The 10,338-nt window shown below is 50.8% G+C and overlaps 1 protein-coding gene across 3 annotated transcripts in view; it reads right to left on the reverse strand.

Annotated features, from left to right (window-relative positions):
* Nucleotides 1-7,447, reverse strand: part of CREBBP (CREB binding lysine acetyltransferase) — a 61,978-nt gene extending 54,531 nt beyond the window's left edge. Inside the window, exons 1-2 of one of the 3 annotated variants that reach the window (XM_079952944.1) lie at nt 7,238-7,447; nt 3,318-4,033 (exon numbers count right to left, since the gene is read on the reverse strand). In XM_079952944.1, coding sequence (XP_079809070.1) covers nt 3,318-4,033; nt 7,238-7,322 — 801 coding nt within the window. In that variant the 5' untranslated portion in view covers nt 7,323-7,447. The remainder of the gene's footprint in view (nt 1-3,317; nt 4,034-7,237) is intronic. The other 2 variants (XM_079952943.1, XM_079952945.1) reach the window with 2 other exon arrangements.
* Between the last annotated feature and the right edge of the window lie 2,891 nt (nt 7,448-10,338).

The raw sequence follows: 10,338 nt of genomic DNA on the forward strand, positions 1-10,338 counted from the left end.
ATGCTACTTCTTTAAATTTAAACTATTTACTGTATAACCAACTCTTCATCTGCACAGACACCAGAACATAAAAAAGCTAATAATGTAACATACAACACACATACAAAATGCAACCATTAAAACCAATAAATGTAACTTAAAAACATTTTAAGTACACCAACTTAAAATGCCTGGGAAAATGTGTCAGTCTTAACATGTCACTTAAATTATAACAAAGTTTGCACCAGTCATTCCAGACAAGGCACCAACAAGGAGGAGGGTTTATCCCAAATCACCACATAGCAAGCTTCTGTGAACAGTGGAATACAGAGAGGAGCCTCTTTTGATGATCCCAAGAACCTGGCAGACTGGTATATGGAAGAGGCAATTCTTAAAGTATTTGGATCCCAAGACATGTAGGATTCTTAAAGGTAAGCAACAGTATTTCTAATTGGGCTTGAAAGCAAATAGGCAGTCAACATAATTCTTTTAGAATTGGGGTTGAGGCTACCAGTTAAAATTTGGACAGGTAATTCATGTTTTCTGACAATCTTCAAGGGCAGCCCCACATACAGTACATCAGGGGTGGGCAATTTTTTCTTAGCAGCGGGCTGGTCCATTGTCCCTCAGACCTTGTGGCGGGCCAGAGAAGCAGAATGGAGGGGGGGGTGAGCTGGAAGAAAAGGCGAGGGGGGCAAGTAGTCCCCCTTTCCACCCCCTGCGCTTACCTTCTCGTGGGTAGGCAGAGCAAGCTCGTCCACTCCGCTCTCTGGCCCACAGGAGCACCAGGACATCGGCGGCGGCAGGAGGAAGAGGCCGAGCAGCGGCAGCTCTGCCAATCTAATGCCGTGTCTGGTTTACCTCAGTGCGGCGCACGGACGTCTCTGCCAATCAAGCGCCACTGAGGTAAACCAGGTGCAGCGTTTGATTAGCAGAGCTGCCGCTGCTCGGCCTCTTCTTCTTGTCACCATCGCCAGGAGCCTTGGCTTTGCGGCGGGTTCCAGCTTTGGTCCTGATCTGACCCGAGGCCCATAGTTTGCTGACCCCTGCAGTACATCACAGCAATGCAGTCAGGAGGATACTAGAGCACAGATCACTGTGACCGCAGACTATCCTTGCCTAGGGACAGTCCTGGCCAATGAACCACCTCAAAATGGAAAAAGGCCACCTGAATCTGTAAGTAACAATGTTGGATGCAGAAGCACCCCCAGAATACATATTTGTTAAAAGCAGCGAAGCAGTGGGAAAAAAATGTCACCGACTTCCATCTCAGAGACAACACAGCAGGATAACATGGTCAAAGCCACTGAGAGAATAAACAGGGTCACACCTCTCCCATTTCTCCCCCAACAATGGTCATTCAACATGGCAAGACTGTCTCAGGATCAAACCTAGCACTGAACCTGGATGAAAATGGACCCAGATAATCCACTACGTCCAATGGCACTTGGGAGTGAATCTCCGCCACCTTCTACAGCTCCTCATCCAAAAACAAGGTTTTCACAACTGGGCAATAGCTATTACAAGCTTCCAGGTCCAAAGGGAGAAAAGGTCTCATCTACACACACACACACTCACTTTTGCCCCACTAATTTTAGCCCCTGAAGTCAAAACTTCACATTTTGCATGAAAAGCAAAAGGCAGTGAAGTCTGCTTTGCCATGGACAGATGGAAGAGCATGGAACTCCTCAAGGTAGGTGAGACTTCAGTGATTCACCGCAGACCCTCCAATTCTAATGCCTCTGAGCTGTGATCACCTGGAATTAGAATACAGAAACTCATACCTATTACATTTTCAGTACTTGACCCTCAGAAGTTTTGAGGCGGAGAAGAGATTAATTTTGGCTTCTGGGTTTTAAGTACAAATCAGTGTTGCAGATGTTTCAATTCCTCTGAAGACAAGGTATCCAACACAGTAAAATATCTGTGATCCATAGCAGAAGCAGGGACCTTCATGCTTCTCTGCCTGGCCCTTGGGATCTCCCCAGGCCATCCTTCTCCTGCGCTGAGCCACATCTACCTCAAGTGCTTTTACTTTGTGTGTATAAAACCCTTTGTGAGGGTGAAATATACTCTACTGTGAAAAGATTGCATAGCCATTGCTCTGCCAACTTTTTTGCCTCTGGCCTCATCTACCACTGGCATGTACCCCCACAGCAGATCTTCTACAGGGGACTGCAGCCCTCAGGTTGAACAAGATTCCCCCATCCCTGCTCTACAGCCAGATGATGACAACGAATACGCACAGACTCTTCCCAATCCCACATTAGGAGACCTTAACATTGAACGTTAATTTAAAGCAAGCTGAGGTGATGATATGACCCTCAGAACATTTCTGGGAGTGGGGTGCTCTTGCTTGTCTAGAGTACCTGACAAAATCCCCTTTATTCCACCCAGGTATACAAGTTTGCTTTCTGTTCAATTGTCTTCTTCCCTGCAACTGGTGGCAGCATTTAGTAGAGATGCTCAAGTCCAAAAAAATTAAAAAAAAAATCCTTTCCTGAACAGCAATAGAATAAAGGGCTCCTTAACACTGAATATTTACAACCCTGTAATACCTGAAAGTATTAAGAGCTGTATCCAAGGCTAGTACTACTCAGAGAAGAAAGACCCATTAAAACAATGGACATGATTAACTTAAATCCATGAATTTTTAAAGGTCTATGCTGAGTAGAGCTTAGCTGGATACAACCCCAAAGTGTGCAGTTCCAAGAAAAATGAAGTTTACCAGGTACAGCCAATCCTCGGCTCCCAAACACCTCCATTACTGTACGTTTCGGCTCCAGAACGCCGAAAACCCGGAAGTGTCAAACATAATCCATTCCGAGAGCCTATTTGGCTTCTGAAATGTTTGACAAGCGAAGCACGGTTTCGATTGGCTGCAGGAGCACCCTGCACTCAAGTCGAAGCTACGTTGGACGTTTGACTTCCTTTTGTGAAAGGTCGGAATGGATTATGTTTGACAACCGAGGTTTGACTGTACCACAAAAGTGACACCTGACTTATTTGGCAGCTGTCAACAACTGTTGCTTGTGAAAAACGGTCTTTGAGAAACAGTAACACAAGGGCACATATTTAAAAGTAAGGTTATAGAGGCACACTTGCAAGATTTAACATTATCCTCCTCACTAAACACGAAGAATCAATACTTTAACTGGCCCAGCTAATTCCTTGACTGCTTATGACAATTCTGTCGTATTTATTCCTACAAGAATTCTGATAGCTGCACACGGAGACCAGTTAGACCCAAGCCAGAAGCAAACATCTTCAACTTTAGCATCCATAAGATCAGTTCAAGAGACACTATAACAAAAACAACTGAAGTGAGTGCCACGTACTTTTGCCATGGCTCCTGCCTGGGCTGTGTTCAGGCCCGTATGACCTGTCATTTGAGGAGACACCTGTGTCAAGGTCTCTGCCAGCACGCTGCTTGCATTTCCCTGCATGGTGGGGGTAGAATACTGCATCCCGGCACCTCGTCCTCTTCCAGCTGCTCCAAGGGATCCATTCATTACCTGCCCTTGCCCTTGCTGGGCCTGGTTCATTAACGTGTGGCCGCCAGAGTTACTATTGTGAAGACCCGGGTGAGCCTGGTTGAAGCCAGTGTTCATGCACATCGCAGCTCCTGCCTGGGAGGCTGCTGGGCTGCTGGCCACCATCCCCACTTGTTTCTGGGCTTGGGAGTTCAAGGCCGGAGCAGCTGGGGTGCTAGGCCCAGAAGTGCTGGCGGCCTGCTTGGCCAGACTCGATGCAGCAGCGTCCGCCTGGCTTAAGGGGTTCTTGCCCAGGACGCCCAGGCTGCTAATGGTGACGCCGCTCGGCTGCCCCTGGACTTGGTTATTCACTCCTGGCGTGGCGGCACTGCTGGAGTTCACGGCCCCAATTCCCGGGTTAAGAGAAGAGCCGCTGCCTCCCCTCAGAAGTTCAGAAAGTTGCTTGTGTTTGGAAGCTGCATCTTGAATAAGGTTCCCACTGCTGCTTAAGAGACTCAACTCTCCATTAGGGATCAGCTCATCTGGAAGATCATTTTCCAAGTCAAACAGGGGCTCAAAATCTGCAAGGTGAACAGAAGAGGTTGATGTAAGAGACAGAACATTCACACCCAGTTGATCTGCTTCTTGATGCAGCTGCTCAGCAACCCTGCTCAAGACAAGTTCTGCTGTGTTCAACTATGCCTACATGTTACAGCTTCCCCGTTCAAATAACTGAGAGGCAGTTGCTAAAGAAAAGCGAAGCCCTTCTGTATTCTGATACTTTGCTGAGCAGCCAAACATGTTTTAAATTGTTGTATATAAGGCACCATATGACTTAACTTTAGCATAACGCAAAAGTACCTTGTACGCAAGAAGCAAAATACCAGTAAATTAGGTGCATGCAGGAACAAGGGGGGAAATGTAATGTTGCCCTCTCAACTATCTCTACTCAAGTATGACTGGGAAGCAAAGTCTTTAAGCAAATAACAATCTGTCAAACCTTTTCCTCTCTTTTTAAATCTAGTTTCCATATGCATGAGGTTTATGAACCTTTTTCCACAGGAGAACTGCTTCAAGATAGTATTCAAATCAAATCAAATATTTTATGTTAGCCTTGAGAGAGACTGAGAGTGAGGACCTGTCAACACCTTAGTGCAGGCATCCCCAAGCTCAGCCCTCCAGACGTTTTGGAACTACAACTCTCACCATCCCTAGCTCACAGGAACAGTGGTCAGGGATGATGGGAACTGTAGTCCCAAAACATCTGGAGGGCCAAGTTTGGGGATGCCTACCTTAGTGTCTAGAAGGAAGGGTGAGTTAAACGTGGAATGAACTAATGTACCTTCCACATCATAACAAAACAAAGAGCAATCAAGAATGTAGCAGAACACACAAATTTAGGAAAAACTAATCTGATGTTTAAAAGCATTTTCACTATTGTGACTATTTTAAACTGTCTCATCAGAGGGACGCAGGTGGCGCTGTGGGTTAAAGCCTCAGCGCCTAGGACTTGCCGATCGAAAGGTCGGTGGTTCGAATCCCTGCGGCGGGGTGCGCTCCCGCTGCTCGGTCCCAGCGCCTGCCAACCTAGCAGTTCGAAAGCACCTCCGGGTGCAAGTAGATAAATAGGGACCGCTTACCAGCGGGAAGGTAAACGGCGTTTCCGTGTGCGGCTCTGGCTCGCCAGAGCAGCGATGTCACGCTGGCCACGTGACCCAGAAGTGTCTCCGGACAGCGCTGGCCCCTGGCCTCTTAAGTGAGATGGGCACACAACCCCAGAGTCTGTCAAGACTGGCCCATACGGGCAGGGGTACCTTTACCTTTACCTTTACTCTGATGTTTATGTCAATACTGTACATTGCCAATGGGAAAGTATGTTAGAAACAGATACTGCAGCACCCTTTCCATGTAGAAGCCTATTAGTAGTATCTCACCAAGCCATGCTCAGCATCACTTTTGGTTTGAAGATCCACTTCAAAGCCTAGTTTCCAAGGATTGCACAAACACAGTTTGAAAATAATGGCCACGTTCACATGTAACACTAAGGCAGACCATGGCTTAGCGCAAACACAAGGCTCCCAAAGAGGAGACCCCAGTCCCTTTGCTCCTCCCTGGTCCTTTCAGCTCAGCTCAGCATGGCAGTGGCAACTGTGCCAAGGTAGGGTTTCGCATGTTGTCTGGACCCAGCACTGTAGTTAAGCTCTCTCTTCCCTAACCATGATTTATAGCTGAGGTTTTTTCTTTGCTGCAGAAGGTGTTTAAGGAAGAGAAAGCTTAATTATCATCCTGTTTTCAAACAACGTGCTAAGGCATACCTTGGGCTTTGCTGCCAATGCTGCACGGGACTATAAAAGGGTCCAAGCTCCACTCAGGGAGCGAACACCTTTGCATAGTCCCAATAAGCCATAGTTTCGTTTACTGTTATATGAGTACAGGACCAAACCATGGTGCAGCAGTACATATGAACCAACTCCTTAACTGAGTTTGGGGTGTACAATGCATGCATATAGTTTCAGTACTAGGGTCTCAGAAATGTCACATTATTTCAATATGGCGTTAACTAGGTAAATATTTCTTTTTACATAATTTCAAGCCCAAATTATCCGTTTAAAATATTAACATGGAACATTTTATCCGATATTTCAAACAGTTTAAAAGCAATAAACAAGCAAACCAAAAATAAAGATACAAAGCCACCACCTGATGAGACAGTTTAAAATAGTCACAATAGTGAAAATGCTTTTAAACATCTGGATAAATAGAAAATATTTTGCCCAGCACTTAAAAGAAAACCAAGCTGGCGTCAGGTGTATACCTCTCTAGGGAGGGCATTCCATAGCTGGGGGGGGGGGCACATTGCCAAGCAAGCTCTCTCCTTCATTGAGACAAAGTTCATTTCTGATGGAGGAGTTCCACTGAGTTAAATAGCTATTGGAATATGGTCCAAATTGTGGAAATATTGAATAATTTGAAAGCTAAATACTGCAAGAAGAGGCATCTCCTGAGCTGGCTACCTGTAGCACCTTGCATGTCATCAGAGAAACCATCTACTGAAGCTCCTTCTACCCTAACCCTGATGACACATTTGGAGGGCCTGAGGCAATCCAGCGTTTCATCCAAATGCCTGAAAGCACAAAATGTATCCCAACACCAAGCCACCTTGTGTCCCATGCCATAAGGCCTAATGCTTAACGCTCAACCCTTGAAGTTGTACAGCAGAATTGACATTAGCGCAGCATTGTGCAGAGAGAAAACTTCCAAGGGAGGAGGGATCAGGCTGTGGCAAAAGGATACAGTGTTGTTCAGCATCTTCCCGCGGCCACAATGTTACTTCCCATCAATGGGTAGCAGAAGGCTCAACATGCTGGAGAAGAAGCCAAGGGCCCCAGTATCCCAGTATGGGTGGTCCTGGGGCACTGGGAACCTGCAACCCCACCAAATGAGCTGTCCGTCGGCCCTTCCCGGGGGGGGTGTGCGGAGAGCGAGGGCCATCCATCCCGGACCCCCGTGGAAACTCCGCCTCCCTTTCATCCCTGACCCCGAGGAGTCCATGTGCGCGGCTGCCAGGCGCACCTGCGCAGGATGCCCGAGGGGAGAGGCCCCGGAGGCGCAGCGTGTGTCCCCGCAACCCCCTCCGCCCCTCGCGGGTCTTCCTGGCCCAACCCTCGGGCGGCGGGGGCTTCTCAGCGGCGGCCCCGCGTTCCGGAGGGAGGGAGGGAGGAGCAAGCCGGGGAGAGGCTGCAGCTGGCGGGAGAAGCAGGGGCAGAGTCCGGGTCCGGGCTCACCTGCGGGGTCGGCGGTGGAGAAGCCGGGCGAGTTGAGCTTGGCCCGCTTGGCGTTGGGCGGCCCGTCCAGCAAGTTCTCCGCCATGGCCTGCTGTAGCAGCGGCGGCGGCGGCGGCGGCTCCTCCTCGGCGTCCCCGTAGCGCTGGCGCTGCTGCGGCTGCTGCCCGGAGGCAGCGGCTCCTGGTCCTCCTGGTCCTCGTCCTCTTGGCGGCGGCGGTCAGCGCTGGAGGGGCGCGGGGGGCGGAGGGGCCTCCGGCCGCCGACCCCGCGGCTGCTGCTGCTGCTGCTGCCCCCCCATGGCCGGCGGGCGGGCGGGAGGGAGGGCGGAGGGGAGGAGGAGGAGGAGGCAGGCAGGCAGGCCCGGCGCCCCTCCCCCTGGCCCAGGAGGTGCCCGGATGGCGCCCGCCCGCCCGCCCGCCGCCCGACCCCCCGCTCCTCGCTCGCTCCTCGCTCGCCCGCCCCTCCTCCCGGCGGCGCGGCCTCGCCTCGGCCCCACGGGCGGGCGGGTGGCGCGGCCCACCAGGCCCCTGACGGGCGGGCGGGCGGGCGGCGTCTCCTCAGCGGCGGCGGCGGCGGCGGCGTCTCCTCTGCCCGCCTTCCCAGCCCGGCGGGGTCTCGGCGAGGGCCGGCCTCGGGGTCCGGCGGCTTCGGCGTCTCCCGCGTCGACGTGCCTGCCCCTCGGCCCTCCCTCCCTCCCGCCCGCCCGGCTGTCCGTCTCTCGGCCCGGCCCGGCCCGGCTCCCGCCCGCGACGCGCTCCGGCTCCGCGACAAGATGGCGGCTGTTGATTCCTCAATTAAAAAAAAAAAGAGAAAAGTTTTTTCTCTTCTCTTTTCCAGAGACGGAGGGGCGGGGCGTGCGCGGTGGCGTCAGCGCGCCAGGACACGCCCCCAGCCCCGCCGACCGCCGTAAAGGCGCGAGCAGAGGCGCAGCAGCAGCAGCAGCAGCGGGAGGCAGACGCCGGCAAGAAGCAGCAGCAGCAGCAGCAGCAGCGGCGGCCTGGAGGGAGCAGCGGCCCCATCGCCACACCGCGGGGGGCATAGCTGTCAACTTTTCCCGGGAAGGGAAGGGAAGGGAATTTCCCTTAGAAAAAGGGGGAAAGTTGACAGCTATGGTTGGCGAGGCTCCCTTTTTTGGGATTACAACCCATTTTGGGGGAGACCCCATTGGCGAAAGTGCAGCTTTGGTTACAACCTGTTTTGGTTTACAACCGGACCCAGGGGAAGCAGAAAGTAGCCAGCAAGCCCCCCCCCCACCCCGTGACTTTGTTGGGCAAGGTGGCAGGCAGGGACCCCTGGGGACGCTCTCTGATGCAGTGGGCTGCCAAAGGTCACCGGACAAGGGGGTGAGCTCTAGGCAGAAGAAAATGCAGGTGTGTTTTTTTTTTTAAAAGGGAAGCAGTGGGCTTGCGCCTTGTGCAAACAGGGCCGTCTTTACCCAGCGGTTCAAGGGGTGCAGGGCACCCAGGCGCTGAATTCTGGGGGGGCACAAAATGTATACCTACTGTATGCCAGTCCCTCTTGATCGGCGGCAGTGAAAAGCAATGGAGCGAAAGTCCCCACTCCTATGTCGCTCTGTTACTCTGTAGCATCAAATATTCCCGACAAGTCAGGAAACAAAAGCAGTTTTTTCTGCTGCATCGTTGTTATAGGTGAGCAATTTTCCTCCCCCCCAAAAAGCTCAACAACTTTGAGTTAACTCCCTCCAAATTTGGGGGCTCTGGGCGGATCTTTGCACCCTGGTGACGCATATGCTAAAGATGGCCCTGTGTGCAAATGGCTCAAAGACTTGCAGGAGAATTGGGCCAGTGACCTGAATTTGCAGTTTGAAGCTCTTGCTGTTCTGCAGAAGCTCCTGGTCAATTTTGTTCCTACCTGAGACCCAAATTTTCCCCTCCTTCGGTTTCTGACAACTGGGACTCAGAATCATTGCTGCCTCCAAGCAGAACGTGGCTTTGGCTGGTAGCTCTGACAGCTTCCTCATCCTCCACGAATGTGACAAAACTTTTTCTAAAACCATCCAAATTGGTGGCTCTTATGGGAGTGTGTGACTGTCATAGTTTAAACAAAAAAAATTCCTTCCAGTAGCACCTTAAAGACCAACTAAGTTAGTTCTTGGTATGAGCTTTCGTGTGCATGCACACTTCTTCAGATACTTCTTCAGATCTGTGTATCTGAAGAAGTGTGCATGCACACGAAAGCTCATACCAAGAACTAACTTAGTTGGTCTTTAAGGTGCTACTGGAAGGAATTTTTTTTGTTTTGACTATGGCAGACCAACACGGCTACCTATCTGTAACTGTCATAGTTTAGGCACTTAGTTCAGCTATGGACTGTCTTTTGTATGTCTTCCAGCTATTTTCACCCGACCTTGGTGAAGGGTGGGATAAAGTTTGTGCATTTGTAGAGCCCAAACCCCTCAGCCCCCCCTCCAATAACAGCCAATCCAAAGGTCTGTTCGAATCCCCGCAACGAGGAGAGCTCCTCTTGCTGTCCCAGCACCTGCCAACCTAGCAGTTCGAAAGCACACCAGTGCAAGTAGATAAATAGTCACCTTTGACTGGACTTAACTGTCCAGGGGTCCTTGACCTTGACCTCCTAACCTCACACTAACCTCACACTCCTTGACTGCTCTGCCGTTTATGCTTACTAGTTCTACCCCTCTCTTGGTCACAGTACCCCAGCTGTCCTGCAAGCTGCTCCACTGTCCGGCAGGCTCTTCTGCTTCTTATTTCAACACAAGAGGATATCCCATATTTTCCGCTCCATAAGACGCACCTGGCCATAAAACGCACCTAGTTTTTAGAGGAGGAAAACAAGAAAAAAAATATTCTGAGCGAAACAGTGGATGTATGATTTTTGTGGTTCATGCTGTGGCCACAGACATGATATGTGATCTGACTGTGAGTTTCTCTCTTCATTGCTTGCTTTAGTATTCCTGTCTCCTCTCCTTGCAAGTTCGCTGCCTTTACCTCCCCCCTCCCAGGCAGCCTCCTTTATCGCTAGAGTCCCTCATCTCCCTCCCAATCCCTTGCTGATCAGCTGCTCAGCGGCTTTGTTTCAACACCCCCTTCCCTCTTTCTAAAAAGAAAGAAAGAAAGAAA

This window comes from Podarcis cretensis (genome assembly GCF_951804945.1).
Source record: "Podarcis cretensis genome assembly, chromosome: 14".
NCBI lineage: Eukaryota > Metazoa > Chordata > Lepidosauria > Squamata > Lacertidae > Podarcis > Podarcis cretensis.